The 23,540-nt window shown below is 37.8% G+C and overlaps 1 protein-coding gene across 1 annotated transcript in view; it reads left to right on the forward strand.

Annotated features, from left to right (window-relative positions):
* Positions 1-23,540, forward strand: part of LOC117921245 (probable acyl-activating enzyme 16, chloroplastic) — a 75,901-nt gene that overhangs the window by 38,913 nt on the left and 13,448 nt on the right. Inside the window, exons 7-9 of the mRNA XM_034839083.1 lie at positions 4,343-4,492; positions 4,763-4,830; positions 14,390-14,495. Of these exons, the coding sequence (XP_034694974.1) occupies positions 4,343-4,492; positions 4,763-4,830; positions 14,390-14,495 (324 nt within the window). The remainder of the gene's footprint in view (positions 1-4,342; positions 4,493-4,762; positions 4,831-14,389; positions 14,496-23,540) is intronic.

The raw sequence follows: 23,540 nt of genomic DNA on the forward strand, positions 1-23,540 counted from the left end.
AAACAAAAGAAAACGAAATCACAAAGTAAAATTTTTGACAGCCGAGCAAACTAAAGTGGTGAGAATGAGGGCCAATCTTCACTATTTTCCGATGGCCTCTGAAAAGTAAATGTGACAAGAGACTGCCAAAGCGATAAACTATTAAAACTTAGATCAAATAAACTAACAAGATATCCATCAAGAATTAATGACTAAGATTCCAGGAACACATCAATTGATAATAACGATTGAGAACTAATATGGGATCAATTAACACACAAACACATTTAGACTAAAAGATAGGTTAAAACTAAACTAATTCGGAATTAAAAAAACATGAACTTTATCTTATAGGATCAATTAAACTAATCACCTAAAACTCTGAAACACACCTGAATTGAAATTGGACCAAATGAAATCAAGGCAAACTAAAAACATGAATTTTCAGACATAAAATCCATTTTATTAATGAACTAATATTAAAAAAAAATATTTAAACGAAATAGATGAATTTAATTTAATTGAAGTAGACTAAAAACATGATTTTTTTCTTTTCACATGAAATTGATTAAACCAAAAGATAAGAAACTCACAAACACATCTAAACTAAAAGAAAAAAAAAATCAACACTAAACTAAATTGGAATGAAAAATAAGAACTTTATCATGTAGAATTAATTAAACTAATTATAAAAAGCATTTAAACTAACGAAATGAATTAAAATTAAATTAAAACAAAATTTTAAAAAGAACTTACCTTCAAAAATGCATGTTGTTGTGCTTGTTGGAGAATGGTTCGGCTTATGTGTTTCTCTAAAGATCCCCCCACTTAGAGAAGCGATGATGGGTCTCAGGAAGCACTTGAGAAACAGCCACCTGTATGAACCGGTCTGGGTCGGTGATGATTGAGATGGGGACATGTCCAGACATTGCATTAAGCCAAGATTGGAAAAACCAAATGAATGAGGATTCAGACTCATTGAAAAGTAATGCACAGCCAAACAAAACTGGCTGGCCATGATGATTCAGCCCTGTGAATGCAGTCAATGGTACCCTATATCGGTTTGTTCTGCATGTTGTGTCAAAGGTAACTGCATCTTCGAAATAGTTACAGTTCATCCTGGAAATTGCATCAGCCCAACATATGTTTCCAGCAGAATGATCATCATCACCTTGAACTGCATAATAGAAAGAAGGATTTTCCGCCTGCATTCGCTTCAAATAGTCCATCACAATCTGACCCCCTCCACTGAGGGTCCTCTTGATGGTGGGGAACACGTCTGTTCGCTTCCATGGAGAATGATCTCCTCCTATCTATCCATTGGTGGACTTCTTCCCTTATGTAGCCATGATTGGTGGATTTCAACTTCTCCAATGGTGTGCTGTGATGCTTCTTGAATTGATGGTACCCTTTTTTGGTGTGTGATGCTAAGAGGGATCTCTAATGATGCAGATTGTGTGAAAGTGAGGGCGGTTGTCCAATAAGTGAAGAATCTGGTGCTCGTATCACCATACAGATGTGGCTGGGCCTGCCATCCAGCTTCTATGATGTTGAGATCTGAGCCACTGAATGATCCGACAACAACCCAAATCTGGGAAATGCTCATCTCACCATCTTGTGCGGATGGGTTCCACATGCTTATTTCTGCAGATGCTCCGTACACCGCTTCCGGTGGTTGCGAGCTCGCGTACGCATACTCACGGTCATTGCTACGGATATCATCAGGAGAAACGGTGTGCCTAGCAAGAGCCATTCTTGGTTGTTTCTTCCAAAATCATGGAGCTTGGCAATGAGAGAATTTGCATAAAGTGATATTCCTGCTGCTAAAAGAAAACCAATCACACCACCAGCCCAACCAATAGGAACCATAGTTGTCCCAGAATACCCCAAAACAAAAGCACTGTTGATTCCGGTGGTGAGGACAAAACCGACTTGAAGCCATGAATTAGTTTACTGGTCTGCAGAAGATAAACCAAAAGAAATCTATTCACTGACTTCCCATTCAATTGTATCGAGCACAAGCACACCTCTCTCTGATCTGATGTGCCATCTTTGGTATTTGAACCGCCAAATGCTCCTCACCATTTGCCTTTGGAGCCCGAGACTCAGAGCTAGGCCCCTCCATCATCAGCTCCTCTACCTCCCCGGAATCTCACCCTCCATAAGGAGTAAATAAATAAACGCCCCCCTCCTCCTTACCGCTGAATGATCCCCCTTTCCAAAAAAAAATCACCTTCCTTATCCATGGCCTCTACGTCGTTCAAAGATCAACCCCCAAAATTCCATAGATGTACTCTAAATCCTCCCTTTGACCAGCCTTCGTTCCTTCCCTAAAAGCATACCAAATCTTTCCCCTAAAATTGGCCTGATTTTTCTTTCCAAAACGCTGCTTAATCTCTCCAAAAATAGTGTCCTTTCCTTCCAAGAATTCCCCCACCAATTTTGATTTCGAATGCCTACTGTATGGTAGGTATGCCACCCTTTCCTTTGGTAGTGTGTTGACCCTGCTCTTATATGCAACATATTTCCATTTTTTACATGGCAGCCTGCAGAGAATATATGGAAGAGTAGAAAATCAGGAAAATAATAAGAGAATTATGCAACCCGCCCACTTAATCAATCCTCAAACGGTGTATGGAATCATGTCCTTTAAATGTGAAGTTCATAGGGTTCTTTTCCTTTTCGGAATGGTAAGTCCACCTTCCAAAGTGACATCCTCTCCATAAAACAAAAGAAAGTAGAAAGTTAGTAACCATATATTAATAATAAAATAATAAAATTTGAAAATATTAAAAAGTAGGATAAAAAATCTTGTAATTGAAAATTAAAAATTAAAATTATATAATTAAAGCTAAAATATTAATCGCATTAAAAGAATTAAAATCATGAAGCTCAAGCAATTTCCTACAAAAATAAATAAATGAATAAAGTGAAGTAAGTATATAAATATATATGAAATATCAATTCATGCAATTAGGAAAAACTAAAATCTCAATTCTCATGCAATTTTCTAAAAAATGAATAAGTAAATGAATAAAACTAATAATAATAATAAAAAAAAAAAAATCAAGCACATGCTAGTCATACAAGCCATGCAACCATACTTGAAAGGTGACCTAAGCAAGACTAGGTAAACCTAAATGGGCCAAGGCGTGCCAAAATGGGCCCAGGTGAGCCTAGGTGGGCCTAAGTGAGCCTAAGTGGGCCAAGTGCATCTAAATGGGCCTAGGGTGCCTAATGGGTCTAAGGTGGTGCCTAATGGGCCAAGTGTACCTAAATGGGCTTAGGGTGCCTAAGTGGGCCTAAGTCTAAATTAGGGTTGCCAAGGGTCACAATGGAGTTAGATAAATCCCTCAACCAAAGTCCCCAAAGTGGCTTAGAAAAGATAGGCTACACGAGTAGTAATGGGCCACTAGGGAATTGCTGTAAAGTACCAAACAAATACCTAATAGGACATGTGCTAGGAGGATAAAATGGAGGGTCTACAAGAGTGCTCTCAAAGATGAAGAGGAAGAAGTTGAAAAGGATGAATAGAAATGTATTAGATCAGAAATAGATTCTAAGGTCTCCATTTATCTTAAAAAATCATTGTGTTTCCTCTCCCTCCAAACTATCCATAAATTAAATAGGTGTGAGAAAAGGAGAACAAAATTCTAGTTGATTGTAAATAACGTTAAGCTCTTGTTGGACATTGTATCTTAGTTATGCACTGTAATTTAGCACATTGTAGAGAATGAGAAAAAAGAGAAATTAGGTTATATATCTGTGACCTTTTGCCATGAGATTAGAGATTGCACAAATCTGATATCTAGAGTCAATCTAACATGCGACACTAGGTACCCTATCTCCACAGTTTATGATAAAGAAAGTGTGAAATCATTACCACAATGAATTATCTCTGTTGAATCTTTTCTTTAGTGAGGAAGTGGAATTAATCAGTGAAGCTTAGGTTAAAAAAATTTTGTGGTCTTTATTTCTCAGTGTCAAGAATCGTAAAATTAGACAACAATAAATTGATTTTCTTCAAAGTGCATTTCCTTTTTTATCTTGTTATAGTTCTAGTTGCATTGTAAATGTCCTTAATTGTATCCTTGGGAGGATAAATATTTAATAAGCCAGTTCTGCCACCAAATTGACTTTCATTTATTTATATTGCATTTGGTATGCTACACTCTTCTAGGTTTTTTTTTTTTCTTTAATTGAAAAATGACCAAAATATGTTGTAACTGGTTTTGTCTATTTCTATCTTGTGTTTATGTTCCATGTCCCTCCTTTCTCTTTTCTCTTGAATTGAAGTCAAGACTTGTCTTAATTATATTTCTAACTTACTATTGAAGTGATTTCTGCTTCCAATGTTTTGTAGATAAAGAACTTGTGGGATATTGTTCCTGCTGAACCTGGGGATAGATTTCTAAGCATGCTCCCATCTTGGCATGCGTATGAACGAGCTAGTGAGTATTTCATATTTACACATGGGATTGAGCAAGTATACACTACTGTGCCAAACTTGAAGGTATTTTCTCCCATTCATTGATTTTCTGTAGTTTAATGTGGGTGCTTTTCTACCTCAAAGACTTCAGAATGACCTCGAACACGTGGAGAAGTGACAAAATTGTTTTATATATCAGTCTCTAGTCAAGATCAGATGTTATAAGTTAATGCCTGTTATTTGATTAGCTTTGTCCTTCATGTGAATGGAAGATGAAATTGATTTAATTCAGATTCATTGATTTGAAATTTTCATTGTTTTTCTACTTATCATTGCATTTACTTTTATTGATAGGAAGATTTGCGACGTTATCAACCGCAGTACCTAATCTCTGTTCCTTTGGTATATGAGACTCTTTACAGGTATGTCCTTTTTCTGAGGAATTTTATCCTGTTTCTAATGCATCACCATTTATGCCTTTCAAATTTTTTATGATGATGCTTGGTGCACAAACAATATACAAAGCTTAACTTCATAGAAATTGGGGAAGAATTGTTTCTTTTCATAAAACTTACAAGAATTGTGAGGTCTAACTTTTAATAACACTGTCAGTGATATTGATGTAGAACATCTAATATATTTTGATGATTGCACACTATTTAAAACCATGGTAGGCTATATTACATGGCTCTCCAAAGTATGTGATATTCCCATGTCAGACATGACTTGACCATGTTGGGCATGGGTTATATGCCTGACATGCCTAATGATTATATATGTACCCAGCAGGTATATCGAACAAAGGGGGAGAAGTACAAGTTCCTAGTTAGATCTGAGTTACCATAGACTCTTGTCATGTGTTTCTTTGTTGCATGGATGTGAATGCAGTACCATGTCAGACATTCTGTTTCAATATATACTTCAATTTGGCTAAAAGGAATTGTATGAGAAAAAAAATGAAAATTAGATTATTGAACCATGTTCCCATGTCCTATGATCTGGGGATCAAATAAATTTGATGCCTATACACATTCCAACTCCTGACACATGTACCGTAGTCCAGATAACATAGATGATGACCTGAACAATCACCGACATTTCAGAAGTAAAAACTGAAAGTTAGAAATCAGTTAGTCTGAATGGCCTAGTGATTTGATCTAATGATAGAGAACCTTGGCCAATTTTGTGGTTATCACAAACCTCAAAAGGGCTAAATACAACTTTAAGGAACTGCAGGAGCATTGATGGAGTTCACCTTGGCAAATTCCAAGTCAATTACTCATCTAAAGAAATTGAAGGTCTTCGGAAGTTTTAAGGGTTTCATGAAAAGAATTTTGGAAATGGATATGATCATTAGTGAATGAGGAAGGCTCTTTTTAGCATGCTGTTAGTTGTCCTTAGTTTGCTCTTACAAAATATTTGAGGTAATGGAGATTCATTTCTTTAATTAAGTCTCTATTTATATTCACTTCCAAGAAAAATGAGAAATTTGAAAATATGATCCATCACACATAAGTGAAATCATTTTTATACTAAATTATATACTATTTGTAAACTTAAGTTTATGGTCTATATTCATAGATGTCAATGGTAGCATCTGTTATCATCTTCTTGATGAATAATAAAAAACAACCATTCTTGTGGAAAGAGATGATCTTTGTATCTTGAATTAAGCTAAGTGTCGTCTTTATCAGAACTAGAGGTTGTAGCACACACTATAAATGAGCATCCATAACATCATATAATTTCTTTTATTACGTAATATTAAAAAGGCATTAAGAAAGGAGGACATGTCAAGGTTCATGGACATGCATATTGTGTGACACCACCTCTAATAATCTCGAATAAGGATTGGCATTCAGAAAGAAGGAGGGACATGTCATGGTTCATGGACATGCATATCGTGTGACACCACAAGAATAGACACTGATAGATGAACCTTTGTGAGCTTTGGGTGATTATGAACTGAGGCATGATGAAGTGCAAAGTTGAAAAGTTTGAAGTGGAAAAAAAGTCTTTTCATGTAAAGTTTGAAGGATCGAATGGTGGAACTTGGGTATCAGTAACAGAAAGGAGCCGTGGTTTTGTTGTATCAGTAGGATTTGGAAAGGAGGAGGTGGATTGGTTAACGGAGCATTTAAAGAAAGCTGTGGAGTTGGAGAATACCAGGGGATTTACACAAAAGTTCAGGGGCGAGAATAAGATTCATTTGATGGAGATTTGCTTCAACAATAGAGGGCGATTCATGAAAATCACCGAGATTGCTACAAGAAGGAAACCTCTACTTCTTGTCATCCCTGAGGGTGTTAAAGGTAATGGATGGGAAGTCCTTAGGAGGGCGATTATTTCAGTGCAAGATTATTCTGATTAAGTCGGAGAAGTGTTGAAGAAGACGTTTGGCAATACTCAGATGAGTAAAAGCATATATAGAGGTGGTCGGTCATACGCAGAGGTGGTTGTAGAGGATGGAATTAGGAGTGGAGTTCCATTATCAGCTGGAAAATGGGCCAGAGCCGTAATATGTGAATGCAAAGAAAAAGTCCAAGACTGGACTCATGAAGGCAAGGCCATTGCGAGGATGATGGGTGTGAAAGGTATGGTGTCTATAAATCCCATTTCCGCCTTCAAGGGGTGTTTCTTTGTGAGTACAGTAGGAAGAACAAAATGGTTCCAAGAGCAGGAGAGACTTTTAGTGAAAGGAAGGCCTGTTCTCCTAAGAAGATGGTCGCCAAGAGAAAATATGATTATTCCTGTAAAATTCAGAAGGTGTTGGTTAGAGTTGAAAGGCCTTCCTTTTCACTTGTGGGAGGAAGACCAGCTGAAATTCATCTTGAAGAAGTGGGGGAGGGTGACGGAGGTAGCAAGGGAAGCCGTGAAGCTGTGGATGGAGATGCATCCTAATGTCGTGCTTCCAGCGTTGCTTGAGGTGGAAGACGGGGCCTGGAAACATACAGTAGCAGTTTCAGTCATCGAAGAAGAGGGTGAAGACGACACTATCACGTCCGAGACAACCCACTGCAGGTACGAGTGGGTGAAAGAGGGGGGTTGCATCTCTCAGACGACAAAACTTGCAGAGGGGCTACGAGGTAGTATCAGGGGTAATGAGTGCTACAGTAGGGAGCTTCTTCCCCAGGCACGTTATCGATGCTCAAGTACAAGTATGGCGGCCAAAAGGGAGAAAGAATGGGAAGGAAGCGGATTGGGCTTAGTAGAAGAAAACATTCTTGAGCCCATAGAGCCTGAGACTTCTACTAAAGCCCATCCAATAAGGGCCCAAAGAGGGAGAAGGAGTCGTGGGCTTCACGTTGGCCCAGACGCCCCTCAAGCCCATGACGCAGCGGCATCCCCTTCTTCTCTCCAGCGAGTGGGCTCCTCTGCAAAAGCGACCACGCAGCCTCATTCAGGCGATGAGAGGGCCGGCGTCGAGGTAATACATGGAGAGGATGGTCGGGCCGATGAGTTACAGGCCCTGACTTTATCCAACCCTAGCCCACCTTCAGAGACAGAAGATGTTAGTTACGGGCGTCGGACTATGGGCTACAAGTCAATAGGCCCGTTGGGGTTGGGCCAATTTCTAGGAGGATCGAAGTCCTCTGGCATGAAAGGTAGGTCTCGAGAGGAAGAAAGCGCAGCGAGAAAGGGGAAAGCTCCAATGGTTCAGATGGAAGACTTCACGCAAGGGGAAAAGACGATGGATTCAAGGAAGATGTGGTCCAAACTCTTCCTTCCAAGCGCGGCTCGCCGTCATGGACAACGGAGTAGCAGCGAGCCTCTTCCCCTACGGAGCGCAGCGCCACTTAGCGAAGTCTGCAATCTGGAAGTGGATGGCGGGATGGGATCTCAACAGATACGAGGTATCAGAGAGAGTCCCATCTTCTGTTGTCTTCTTCCAAGGAAATGCAACAGCTGGTCGAAGGAAGAGACCTCGACGTCAAGAAGAGAGATGGACTCGCGAAAATCCCAACTCGAAGATGACAAAGGAGGATTTACGGGCCGAGCGGGGTACGATCCTTGTGGTTCTTCAGTCACAGAGTCACCTTCTATTCCAAGAACCAGAGGTAAAGAAATCATTTTGGAAGGAAATTGTGAAATTCCGGGAGTGGAAAACTTGGAGGAAAGTCAGCCTTTTTCTTCTCAGCCACCCGAGCCTTATTCCTCTCCTTTCTGTAATCTGGAAAAGAATCTACCGAGTCCCTCCGGTCCTCATCTCCCAAATTCAGAATTTCTTTCCCAGTTTCCTTCAGTAAATCAAGGTAAATTTAAAATTTTTCCTAAAATAGGCGATGTTGGCCCCTTAAATTTTGTTGGCATCCCTGTCCATGTTGAGGAGGAGAATCAAAGAGCTGTTTCTAACCAGATGTCCGAGAGATCTACCCCTGGGAAGTCTTCTAACCTGATGTCAAGCAGTCCGAGGGTTAATGCGGCACCCCCACCGGAAGACTTTCTCATTGATGGCCTGTCCCCTAGGAAAATGGCTAAAGTGCGAGAGGTTCTATGCTCTCTAGACATGAAGGTGTACTTTAGGAGGAAGAATAGAGGCCCATAGGCATTTGAATCCAGGTGGATTTGGTTTGGAGGGTTAGGGCCTAAGTGTTTTTCCATGAAAATTATCAGTTGGAATGTTAGGGGTTTGGGTTCAAGTAATAAGCGAAGGGTGATTAAAGATTTCCTTAGGTTAGAGAATCCGGATGTTGTGATGATTCAGGAAACAAAAAAGGAGAAGTGTGACAGAAGGCTAGTGGGCAGAGTCTGGACGGTCAGAAATAAGGATTGGGTTATTCTCCCGGCGTGTGGGGCTTCAGGAGGGATTTTGTTCATTTGGGACTCAAAAAAGTTGTGCAAGGAGGAGGTGGTATTAGGCTCTTTCTCGATATCGGTCAAGTTCGCCTTGGAGGGCTGTGGACCTCTTTGAATTTCTGCAGTTTATGGTCCAAATAGTCCCTCACTTAGGAAGGATTTTTGGGTGGAACTTTATGACATTTATGGTTTAACTTTTCCGTTGTGGTGTGTGGGCGGTGATTTTAATGTCATAAGGAGAAGTTCAGAAAAATTGGGGGGCTCTAGGCTAACTTCAAGCATGAGGGACTTTGATAGTTTTATTAGAGAATGTGAATTGCTTGATCCACCTCTTCGGAACGCATCATTCACTTGGTCAAATATGCAAGAGTCTCCCGTGTGTAAGAGATTAGACCGTTTTCTTTACTCAAATGAGTGGGGGCAGCTCTTTCCCCAAGGCATTCAAGAAACCCTTATCAGAAGGACCTCGGATCATTGGCCAATTGCTTTGGATACCAACCCGTTCATGTGGGGCCCAACACCTTTTAGATTTGAGAATATGTGGCTGCAACATCCTAGTTTCAAGGAGAACTTTAGAAATTGGTGGAGGGGTTTTCAAGGAAACGGATGGGAAGGCCACAAGTTCATGAGGAGATTACAATTTGTTAAAGCCAAATTGAAGGAATGGAATAAGCTTTCTTTTGGAGAGCTTAATGAAAAGAAAAAAAGTATCCTCAAGGATTTAGCTAACTTTGACGCCATTGAGCAGGATGGGCGTCTCACCTCTGAATTGTTAGATCAAAGAACCTTAAGAAAAGGGGAGCTAGAGGAATTAATTTTGAGAGAGGAAATCCATTGGAGACAAAAAGCTAGGGTGAAATGGGTTAAGGAAGGGGATTGCAACTCTAAGTTTTTTCATAAAGTGGCTAATGGCAGGCGAAATAGGAAATATATCAAGGCATTGGAAAATGAAAGGGGCTTAGTGTTGAATAATGTCGAGAGAATCACAGAGGAGATCTTACTTTACTTTGAAAAACTCTACGCGAGTCCTATAGGAGAGTCTTGGAGTATTGAAGGATTAGATTGGTCTCCTATTTCGGAAGAGAGTGCGATAAGTTTGGATGCCCCTTTCACTGAAGAAGAGATTTCTAAGACCATTTTTCAGATGGATAGGGACAAGGCTCCGGGGCCTGATGACTTTACTATTGCAGTATTCCAAGACTGTTGGGATGTGATTAAGGAGGATATAGTGAGAGTGTTCGCAGAATTTCATAGGAGCGGAGTTATCAATCAAAGCACTAATGCCTCTTTCATTGTTCTTCTGCCCAAAAAGAGTATGACAAAGAAAATCTCAGATTTTAGACCCATTAGTTTGATCACTAGTCTCTATAAGATAATAGCCAAAGTGCTCTCAGGGCGTCTAAGAGGGGTTTTACATGAAACCATCCATTCTACTCAAGGCGCTTTTGTTCAAGGGAGACAAATAATGGATGCGGTTCTCATAGTAAATGAGATAGTCGATGAGAGAAGACGATCAGGGGAGGAAGGTGTCGTCTTTAAAATTGACTTTGAAAAGGCTTACGATCACGTAAGGTGGGATTTTTTAGATCAAGTGTTGGAGAAGAAGGGGTTCAGTCCTAAATGGAGGAAATGGATGAGTGGATGTTTGTCCTCGGTATCTTATGCAGTATTGGTGAATGGTAGCGCTAAAGGTTGGGTTAAGGCATCGAGAGGATTAAGACAAGGTGACCCTTTATCCCCCTTTTTGTTTACTTTAGTAGCAGATGTATTGAGTAGGATGCTTTTGAGAGCAGAGGAGAGAAATATGTTGGAGGGTTTCAGGGTGGGTAGAAACAGAACTAGGGTATCTCATTTGCAATTTGCCGATGATACCATCTTCTTTTCTAACACTAGGGAGGAAGACTTGCAGACTCTCAAGAGTCTTTTGTTAGCATTTGGGCATATTTCTGGGCTTAAGGTCAATCTAGACAAGAGTAATATTTATGGTATCAATTTGGATCAAGCTCATATTTCAAGATTGGCTGAGATGCTTGAATGCAAGGCTTCTAGCTGGCCTATACTCTATCTGGGTCTTCCTTTGGGTGGGAACCCCAGGGCAGGTGGATTTTGGGATCCTGTGATTGAGAGAATTTCAAGAAGATTAGATGGATGGCAAAAGGCATACCTATCCTTCGGAGGGAGGATAACTCTCATCCAATCTTGCCTTACCCATATGCCCTGTTACTTTCTTTCTTTATTTAAGTTACCCGCTTCAGTCGCTGCAAAAATCAAGAGGTTGTAGAGGGATTTTTTATGGTCAGGGATTGGGGAAGGCAAAAGGGATCATTTAGTCAGGTGGGATGTCGTGTGTAAACCGAAGGAAATAGGGGGTTTGGGTTTTGGGAATATTTCTCTGAGGAATCTCGCTCTTTTAGGGAAATGGTTGTGGAGGTACCCTAGAGAGGGTTCAACTCTATGGCATCAGGTCATACTAAGCATTTATGGTTCACACTCCAATGGTTGGGATGCTAACACATTAGTCAGATGGTCACATCGCTGTCCTTGGAAGGCTATTACTCAAGTCTTTCAGGAGTTTTCCTCGTTTACTCGGTTTGTGGTAGGAAATGGGGAAAGAATTCGGTTCTGGGAAGATTTGTGGTGGGGGGACCAACCTTTGGGATCCCAATATCCAAGTCTATTTAGAGTAGTCTTGGATAAAAACATACCTATTTCTTCAGTTCTCGGTCCTACTCGTCATTTCTCTTGGAATTTAAATTTCCATCGTAACCTGTCAGATTCTGAGATAGAGGACTTAGAAGGCCTCATGCGATCTCTCGATGGATTGCATTTATCTCCTTCGGTTCCAGATGCCAGATTTTGACCCTTATCTTCTTCAGGGCTTTTTTCAGTTAAATCTTTCTTTCTAGCTTTATCCCAATTTTCTGGATCTCCTCAGGTTTTTCCTTCTAAGTTCGTTTGGAATTCTCAAGTTCCTTTCAAAGTGCAGTCCTTCATCTGGTTAGTGGCACACAAGAAGGTGAATACTAATGACATGCTACAAGTGAAAAGATCCTACAAAGCCCTTAGTCCGGATATTTGTATTCTGTGCATGAAGCATGGGGAATCAGCTGATCATATTTTTCTTCATTGCTCCTTGACGATTGGGTTGTGGCACAGGTTATTTCAGTTAGCTAAGATGGATTGGGTCCCCCCGAGGAGCATCCTTGACATGATGTACATCAAATTTAATGGATTTGGTTCGTCTAAGAGGGGGATAGCCTTGTGGCAAGCTGCAAACATCGCTCTTATTCGGATTGTGTGGTGGGAAAAAAATGCGAGGATTTTTTAGGATAAAGCAAGGAATTCAGAGTATCTTTGGGACTCTATTGTTTTCCTTGCTTCTCTTTGGGCTTATTGTTCCAAGGTTTTTAAGGGGACTCCCCTTAATGTGATACAACTTGATTGGATAGCAATGTGTACTCCATAAGGAGTGGTCTTTTTAGTGTGTTTGCTTGTTTTTCAGTGTATTTTTCTTTAGTTTATCTTTCTTTGGCAGGAGGATTCCTCATCCTTCTTTTGTACTTATTTTTTTCTATCAATAAATCTTTGTGTCGTTTCCAATCAAAAAAAAAAAAAAAAAATATTGTGTGACACCACTTCTAATAATCTCGATAAGGATTGTTTTGGAAAATTTTATCACTACGAAGATATGGAAGTTGTAAGAGAGGAGAGCCAGGGTTTTAAGCTCTTATTGTGTCTAAAACTATTAGGGGTGCTTTAGTTATGTAAAGTACGAGAACAAACTCCGCCCACCTTGGTCATTGTATATATTAGCACAGATCAATATTGTTGGTCTATACCATTTTGGGAGTCTCACCTCTTAGGTCAAACTTTAGAACCTTCTCAATTAGAGGGGAAGATGGTCAAGGTGGGATGCTGTTGTTGACCAAGAAATGCAGTTACCATGCACAAGTCACATTGCATTTTGAGAGAGAAGGAACTGAATGGGTTGTTTAGCAGTTGGAGAAATCCCTAAAATTGGCAAAGATGAACATGTCTTTGAATTGGGGAGGTGGCAGATATGCAAGGGTGACAGAGAGTTCACAGCAGGAGAAGACTTGAAAGGGTTGCTGACCTATTTAGCACTCACTAAGATTCATATCGGCTAATAATGTGGCAAATTTTCTTGCTAAGAGGGCTACTCTCATCTCAAAGAGCTTTGTAGGGCATTGCATACATGCCATATGAGTTGTATCCTTAATTTCTGGTTCCTTTTAGGGTTTATTTTGTCGGACTTTGAAGCTTAGTTTTTTCTTATTGCTTTTGATAATCTCGCTTCATCATATTTTCTCCCTGCAATGTAATTCTTCAATTCTCAAACCCATCTCGCCTTCCTGTCCTGTCCCTAACAAAAAAAAATCCATGAAACATTTAAGAATAAAATGATAGAAAATAGGGACAATGACAATCCTGAAAGGATGTAGATAGATTCAAGGATATTAATAAAAACATTTAGGTAAAATATAAATAGATAGTCATTGAATTTCCAATTTAAACTCTAATGTAGGAATTGATTCAATACAATCTGTTGTTTCAAGTACTACAATACACGTCATAATATGCCAATTAAGTTACTTTAAAAAAAAAAAATAGAAACAACATGGTGAAATAAACTTAATACTGAAACTAAACTCTTTCTCAAAGCTGAAAATTAAAACAAAGAAAAAATTTTATTTTTAGTAAATTGAATGTATTTTACAACCTATCAATATGATATTCTTAAACCAATTTTCTGTAGGTATTCTGTGACAATATCAAGTAATCAGTCCTGGCATTTTGAAAATTTTGATGGAAATATGATTGCTGGAGGCTGGTTTTATAATATGATAGAAGCTTGTATATTAATATTGTGCAGGGTACACTATTTCTGTTTGATAAGTGTAGTGAATTCCTTCATGGTCTATGAATATATGATTAAACATTCTAAAGGTAACTTTTCATTCTGAATAAAACTTACTTCTAGCTACTTTCTTTTTCTTCTATGAAGGGAGTTCTAGTTCTCAAACACTATTTTCATGGTAATCATGTATGTGAAATCTCTTGGTTTTCATGTTTGGCCGACTTTTATCACCTAGCCATTCTTGTGGTTCCAACTGTATCCTTCTCTGTGCATTGTTTTAAATTCCTTTTTATTTTCTGCTCTAGTGGGATTCAAAAGCAGATTTCTACTAGCTCCACTGTCCGCAAGCTTGTTGCACTTACATTTATAAGGATCAGTTTGGCATACATGGAGTTGAAGAGGATTTATGAGGTTTGACTCTTTAATGTCATATTTTGTTTTTATTTATTTTTGAGCATTCAAAGATGAAATCTTTGCTGGGTTCCACTTTTCCTTTTTCTTTGTTAAGGTTTTGATCTCATTTGAAAGTAGCTTCTCAATACTATGAGCAACACCTTTGTGGGGCCTGCACGGGGGGTTGGGGTTGTTTGAAATAGTGTAATAAAAGTTCAGGTAAATTATTCCAAACTTTTTTCATGAACAAATTCAATACAAACAATTTGGTCCAATGCTCTTCCAACAATTTTGGCCCACCTTTGCAACAGAGGATCTAAATTCAACGAAACAATCCTAAGAAAGTATTTCCACAATATGAATGGAAGTCAATCATCAACTAATTCATCTTAATCATTCACAATCACTAAAACACAAAGATAAGAGTAATTAGGGAAATGTGAATGCACAATCACATGAGACAAGCGGAAACCTTTACATGATGTAAAAAACCATGAGCCCAATCCTATACAAACATCCACTAAGAATCAAAATAAGTACAAGAGTTTTGCCTAATCCAAGATGATTGATCCTTCCTTAGACCTACTTGTCAAGTGTTAAGCTACTAAGTTTTCTAAAAGCTTAGTTTATTAGGCACTAGGCCAACAATGTAGATCAAACTGATTTTTCGCTTTAGTCCTAACACCCTACCTTAGGGTAACTATAACAACCCACTCCCTTCAATGTAAATATCGTCCTCTCTAAGCCCAAATGACCCTCATGACTTTAAACTGTATCTCTATGATTAAGAGAAGCTCATACATGCATTGTGTTAGGAACTTTTTCCTCTATTCAAATATAACGTCCTCATTGTGTCCCATGGGATTGTGGAGTTAGACAAATAAAGGCTCGTATCAAAATCAAGGATCAACTCTGATACCATTTGTAATAACCAACTTCCTTTCGTGTAAATCCTCACGACTTTAAAATGCCTCTACATGATTAAAAAGAGTTCATACATACATGGTGTCAAGAATTTTTTCCCTAGTCACCCCCTATGTAGACACGACATCATGGCCGTATCCTATAGAATTATAGGCTAAACAAACAGACATCACTTAAGAAATTGGATAGAAAAAGTTCACATCAAGGTCGGAGATTGATTGTAGTCCATTTGTAATTACCTACTCCCTATCATATAGATATTATCCGTTCTAAGCCTAATAGATCCTCACAACTTTAACACATTTACATGGTTAAAAAAAGTCCATACATATATGACATCAAAAAAAATTTCATCGATTCCTAGCATCATACATGTATAAGCTCCTTTTAATCGTATAAATATGTTTTAAAGCGATGATAACATGTTGGGCTTAGAGTGAATAATATTTATATGATTGAAAGCGGATGTAATACCCAAAAATTCAATTTTAGGAATAAAAATGTAATAAAAAAGATAATAATAAACTAAATAAAATAAAGAGGTAGAACAATCTTTTCCCATTTAAAAACCCTAAGTATAAATAAAATTTCTTATTTTCTCTATATAGAAGTCCTTCTACGCAGAGATTAGAGAACATAAGGTTGAATATTTAGGAGTGTAGAGTTTGAAGATTAGTTTTTCAATGTAAGATTCTAACTATTTCCTTAGTATTTTAGATTTATTAATTAGTTGTGAACAATTTAAATGTTCTTTTGAAAATCTAAATCTAGATTAGGTATTGATTTATTTATTTTTAAATTAAAAAATAGAAATATATGTACATAGATTAATTTATTTATGGAGATAGGGAAATTCCAAAGATTTGGATGAGTAGATCAAAAAAAGAAAAATAAATATCAACTATCTTACTTGAATGAAGAAAGACAGTGAACCAGATTCTTTGATTTTCGATCTTGTACTCTACGGAAGTACAATGAACACAAACCCAATCTCAATGAATAAAGAGACGTACAAAAGCAATCCACTGGGAGGGACTGAATCTACCCTACGATCCGACCTACGATCCCATCTCTCTTCTCTTATTAAATTTCTAGTTACCCGGTAATGCCCCATCAAAGAGCCTATTCGTCGTAAACCCTTTTCACCCTCACAGCTGATTCGACGGGATGCGGATTCTCGAACAAGAGCACATGCAGCTCCTTCTCAAAGACCAGATTCTCCAGCAGGAGCAATTGCAGCTTCTTCTATTCCCTGCTTTCCTACCCGGTATGAGCTCCTAACTCGTTGACTTGAGGATGTCACTGGGGATCCTCCCTTGCTTTCGCCTGCTCTTCTCACTTTGCTTGGATTGCACCTTGAGCTGAGCCGGGTGCGGAAATGCCGACAACCTTGACAATTCTTCTTCTTTTTGCTCGACGTCAGCGCGCGCAAGGCGCTGTAAGCAATGTCGCTTCAGGGGAAAAACATAAAGTAAAAAAAGAAACACCTATCAAAAAATAAAAAAAATCAGAAAATGTTACGAGGTTTAGATTCACCGCATTTAGTATAAGCTCAAGACACAAAAGTGCTCTAACCGCCTGTGATCAATCCATAAAAACTTATATAAAAAAATAGGAACTCAAAACAAGTACATGCTCGAGCATCATTGACCCACAACAACTAATAGGGTTATCCAACCCAACATTTTAGAACTACTTGATTTTGGTAACTACATAAACTACCACATATGCCTTTCTAGAGCTTCAAAAGCATTATGCTAACTACATAATTTGCGAAACTGGAATAAGTCAAAGGGTAGGCCTGAAATTGGAAAAACCAGTAGACGGAAGAGACTGTAACTACTTCTGATCTTGATAAAGCTACTCAGAATCAATTGGCAAGAGGTCAACGATTACGTGAATTGCTCAAACAATCCCAAGCAGCCCCTCTTACGGTGGAAGAACAGATAATGACTATTTATACTGGAACAAATGGTTATCTTGATTCATTAGAAATTGGACAGGTAAGGAAATTTCTTGCTGAGTTACGTAATTACTTAAAAACGAATAAACCTCAGTTCCAAGAAATCATATCTTCTACCAAGACATTCACCGAGGAAGCAGAAACCCTTTTGAAAGAAACTATTCAGGAACAGATGGAACGCTTTCTACTTCAGGAACAAGCATAAAGAAATTGATCACTCTTAATTCTTAGTCTAATTAATGAATTTAATAATAAATAAAAAAAATGAATATTTAATAATGAATTGGCGGTCGGACAGAGATCTATTTCCAGAGGAAATAGATCTCTGTACGCTTATCAAAGTATACTTTTTTTTGGTAGGTATAGCTCCCGCTGGCATTCATAGGAGGAATAGCCTTTTTTTCGGCTTTTTCGGAGTAGCGAAGGGATTGCCTTTTTTGAAGCCCGAACGGTGTCAGCAAGCTTCCGCTCTGCTCAGGACGGACCAACCATAAAGTTAGTAAAGAAGGATGGAACTCACTTTAGCTTCTTACTAACGCTTTTTATGTAGTTTGTGCGCATTCTCCTCGGTTCAAGCCGGTTCCTCGAGTTCTAATGTTTTCTTCAGGGCTGGCAGTCTCGCTCGCTGTTGGATTAGAAACTCTCTATGTCTTGGATTATGAGAGTTAAAGAAATTGGAAAGAAAATACAACAATTAGTTAGGTAGGTAACATGGTTGTTGGAGTCCAAGGCTTAATTCCCTTTACAACACTATTTATTTTTTTATCATGTTTATTATGTCATGGAATTGCCTATGGCTGTAGTGCATGTGCAGGGCAAGATTGTTGGTTGTTGGTTGTAGTGTTATGTGCAAAGAAAATAAAAATGTGTAGTGTGTGGTGGAAACGAAATGCTCAGATTGTAGGGATGTTGGAAAAGCAAATATATAATAAGAATAATAAGGAGAGAATGGTTGCAGTGCTAAGGTGTTGGAAAAGAAAACAGAAAACGTAAAAGAAGGAATGGAGTACAATTGTTGATTACATGGAAGAGATATGACCATTACAAATGGTTTCAGAGTCAATCCTTGACCTGAATGTGGGACTTTATATATTTGGCCTCGTAAGGAAGAAAAAGTTTCTAACATTATGTGTATAAGTTCTTCTTAACTATGTAGATGCATTTTATCACGCATCAAATAGGGGGAAGTTCTTGACACTATATATATATATATGGGTTCTTCTTAACCATGTAGACATGTTTTAAAGCCTTGAAAACCTATTGGGTACAAAGCAAATAATATATATATGGTTGAGAGCAAGTTGTTACAAATGGTATCAAAGTCAATTCTTAACCCCTGTGTGGAACTCTATTTGTTTACCATGCAAGGAGTGTATGTTTATTTAAGTGGCCTCACAATCTCATAGAACACAATAAGGACATTAAGTTTGCATGGGGAGGGGTGATTGAATGTGATATCTCACACTAGATAAGGGAAATTTTAAAGTTGTGAAGGCCTATTAGGTCCAAATCGGAAAATATGTAAACGGTTTGGAGTGGGTCATTAAAGCAACTTTCTTTTTAGGCTTACAATTGGGATTATAAATTGGGGCAAATAAACATCGATGAGGTTTAAACTCATGACTCATGACTTTTTGTAGACCAAAACTCCGATACCATCTCTATGTGGTCATAGTGTGGTCCAATTGTAACTCCAATCTTTTCAAGGTATTGTAATATTCAGTCATGAATGAAGAACATTGGTTTGCGTGATGAACAACCTTGTTTAGTGCTGATGGTTAGTCGCTTTAGCTCATAAAATCAAGTCATTCTTCCTGCCTTAGGATAGGTTTGGGTCTCTGCATCCCATAATTCCTTGGCAGTAGGAAGGGATAAATGTCCCTTATTGATTTTGAGTTGCTTTGAATGCAAGAGCCAAGACATGATGATGGAATTCTTTACACTCTAGATCCCAAATTTTGGATCATTTGGTTTAGGAGTTGGAATTGTTCCTAATAGGCACCCTATTTCTTTCTACTCTTGAGAGATAAGTTTCTTGATTGAGATCATTCAAGGAAATTTTGGTTGGTTTGCTAGTGAGTTTGAAGGGTAGGATAATCATGGAGAATTGGATATTGGTTAACTATCTAATGACTAGGGAAGTGGCTGAAGTTGGTGTGGGGATATCAGCCATTTTTTTCGTAGATTTAGAATAATCGATGGGAAGAAGGTAAGACGGGGGAGATGAAGGCCAAAAAAAAAAAAAAAAAAAGACGAAGTTGAGTAGAACCAAATAAAAGGGAATACAAAAATAGTTTAAGGCAATGAATGCCTGATTTCATAAGGTAGCATCTCCTAGCAATGAAGACTTGAAAAAAGACTAGAATGGTGGAATGGCTGTTAAAACCTTAACCTACTCTAATACCATGTTAAACTACCAATTTTTTTTAAAGTTTAAGCTATTATATAATGGGTCAACAATGTACATCAACTCTACTTGGGCTTTAGCCTTGACACCTAGTACTCTTCATCCTCAATATCCACCCAAGTCCTTGAACTCACTTTAAGGACCCATACAGATTGGAGATCCACAAATGTAAGAAGCTAAGACCATGAATGTATAGATTTGAAAAACTAATGAAGGAAGAACTAAAGGGGATTTTAATCCTTAGATGATATGTGTTGAGAATCTCAATCATATCAGGATTTTTCTGATCTAGTTGTTACCTATTTTTTAGGGATAATTTGTTGTTGTTTTTTAGGGATAAGTTGTTGTTTTTTAGGGATGAGTTATATATTTTAAACTTATTTTGTTCCTAGAAATTTGGGTGTATGGTTGTAAATTTAGTTTGATTTGTTGTAGCTTTTCTATAAAAGGAAGCATGTTTCCCTTCCTTATTCAATTTAATATACGCCATTTTTTTTCTTTTCTTTTCTACATGGTATCAAAGCCAAGGTCTGTCTTCACTGGTTCTTTGGTGTCACAAGTCAAATAACCAATTTTGCCTCGGCCCCTAATGTACATCCGAACAGATTGTGACCATCTAAGAAAATTGTTTTCATTAAGATGGATTGTGGTGATCTGGATAGAGTGGGAATGAGAATTGGATGTGGATAATTTTGAGTTAGAACCAACAGTAATGGAAGGAATAGATTTGGAAATTTCTAGCATGGTATCAGAGCTTGGAATCAGTCCCCAATCTATGAGTTACAACTCAAACTAGGCAATATTTGTCAAGGTGAGAATTCGGTTACCAAATATTTTAATGTGCTTAGGGGTTTATGGCAGGATCTTGACTTATTCAATGACTGAGTGGAAAAATACGGATGATTGTAACTATTTTAAGATGATAGAAAGTTCACGGATATTCAAATTTTTAGTTGGGCTTAATGTTGAATTTGATGAAGTTTAGGGTAGAATCATTTGGTCGACGACCTCACCCTTCTCTAGGTGAAGTGTTCTCTGAAGTGCGTCGTGAGGAAAGTCAGAGGAATGTTATGCTTGGGAAGAAACTCTTTGGACTTGTGGAAAACTCAGTCTTATTGGGCACTGCAGCAACGACTTCTCGCAATCCTAATAACTGACATCATTCAGATGACAAGCCAAGAGTTTGGTGTGATCATTGTAATAAACCACGCCACACTCGTGAAACCTGTTGGAAATTACATGGGAAGCCAACTGATTGGAAGCCTGTTGAATGGAAGACTAATAAGCAAGGCAACTCTAATCGTTTCCCCTCTAAAGCACATACTGTCGAGACACCCTCATTGAGCAAAGTACAATTAAACTAACTGCTATAGCTATGAAAACCTGCTCTGCCAACTCCTAGTACTCCTATAGCATTTCTAGCTTAGTCAAGTAATCTTTCGTGTGCATATTCTCTTTCATTATCTACACCTTGGATCATAGATTCAAGTGCCTCTGACCACATGACTAATTTATCTCATTTGTTTATTTCTTATACACCTTGTTCTGGAAATAAAAAAGTAAATATTTCATATGGAAGCTTATCTTCTATTTCTAGGCAAGGCTCTATTCGTTTGTCTGATAAGATTGTTTTACAATCCATTTTATATGTCCCAAAACTCTCTTGTAATCTCTTATCTGTAAGTTGTTTATCTAAGGATTCTAATTGTCTTGTTGTTTTTTGTGCCTCTCTTTGTGAATTCCAAGATTTGAACTTGGGGATGATGATTGGCAGTGCTAGATTGATTGACAATCTCTACTATTTTGATGACAACCGGTTTGAGAATAAACAAGCTCAAGGTTTATTGGTAGTGTTCGTTCAATCTCTATGCATGATCAAATAATGTTATGGCATAATAGATTAGGACATCCTAGCTTTTTCTATTTAAAACATTTGTTTCCAGGTTTATTTAAGGATTGGATTGTACTTCTTTTGATTGTGAAACTTGTTTTTTGGCCAAAAGTCATCACAATTCTTATAAAATAAAACTGTATTGTGCCTCCAAGCCTTTTTATTTGATACATAGTGATGTTTGGGGCCCTTCTAAGATAACTACTTTAACTAGGAAAAAATGGTTTGTGACGTTTATTGATGATCACACACGTCTATGTTAGCTTTATCTAATGAACTCTAAGTCTGAGGTTGCAAAACTTTTTCAGGATTTTTATTCTATGGTTGAAAACCAATTTCAAACCAAAATAAGTATTCTTCGGAGTGACAATGGAACAGAATTTTATAATGATTGTTTAGGTGATTTTTTGCTGGAAAAAGGTATTTTACATCATTCAACTTGTAGGGACACTCCTCAACAAAATGGAATTGCAAAACGTAAAAACAGACATTTGCTTGAAGTAGGTAGAGCTTTTATGTTGCATATGAATGTTCCTACACACCTTTGAGGGGATGCAATTTTAACAAGTTGTTATTTGATTAATAGAATGCCTACAAGGGTTCTAAACTATGTAACACTTTTACAAACTCTTAAGAATATTTTTCCAAACACACGTCTCACCTTAGATTTACCTTTAAAAATTTTTTTTTGTACAATGTTCGTTCATGTGCCAACTCATCTTCGATCCAAATTTGATCCAAGAATCGAAAAATGTATTTTTCTAGGTTATGCTCCTAATAAAAAAGGGTATAAGTGTTTTAATCCTACCATTAGAAAAATTCATGTTAGTATCGATGTCAACTTTATTGAAAATATTCCCTTTTATGACAAAACTACTTTTCAGGGCGAGAGCTCTAATGAAGATCAGTTTTGGCAACAAGAACAACCAAAACCTAGTATTTTTCTTCCTGAAATAAATCAAAAAACAGATGTTTTAATTAGTGAAAAAGAGGAAAATACTGATTTATCTATGCCAAATAAAATTGCATCACAAACAGGGAAAGAAACTCTACAACCTATGTCCACTAAGCTCCGTGTTTATACTAGGCATAGGTTTAATTCTAATACTGAGAATAATCAAGTCAATCTTGAGCATGGTCAATCATTAGCTCCTGGTTCTCAAAATCCAGGTAATCTTCCTATGGACTCCACTCCTTTACTTATTTTTTATCTTGATATCCCTATTGCAATCCGAAAAGGAGTTAGGAATTGTACCAAATATCCCATTGCCAAATATCTGTCTTATCAAAGACTCTCAGGAAAATATAGAGCTTTCACTTCAAATATCTCTCACTTATTCATTCCTAGAACTATACAGGAAGCACTAGGACACTTAGAGTGGAGATCAGCAATTCAAGAAGAAATGAATGCTCTTTTGAAAAATAGAACATGGGAAATTGTTGATTTACCTAAGGAGAAGAAGACAATGGGATGCAAGTGGGTTTTCACAATCAAGTGTAAGCCCGATGGTAGCATTGAAAGATATAAAGTAAGGTTAGTAGCCAAAGGTTTCACACAAACCCATGGAATTGACTACCAAGAGACCTTTACACCTGTTGCAAAGATCAATTCCATTTGGATTTTACTTTCTCTTGCAGTACATTTTAATGGGTCTTTACACCAATTAGATGTGAAAAACGTTTTCTTAAATGGCGATTTGGAGGAAGAAGTGTTTATGGATTTACCATCGGGTTTCGAAGAAAAGTTAGAAAAAAAAAAGGTTTACAGATTAAAGAAGTCCTTGTATGGTCTTAAGCAGCCTCCTAGGGCTTGGTTTGAGAGATTTGGAAAAGTAATCAAGTTTCAAGGATATGTTCAAAGTCAAGCTGACCATACAA

This window comes from Vitis riparia, chromosome 8, assembly GCF_004353265.1.
Source record: "Vitis riparia cultivar Riparia Gloire de Montpellier isolate 1030 chromosome 8, EGFV_Vit.rip_1.0, whole genome shotgun sequence".
Classification (NCBI taxonomy): Eukaryota; Viridiplantae; Streptophyta; class Magnoliopsida; order Vitales; family Vitaceae; genus Vitis; species Vitis riparia.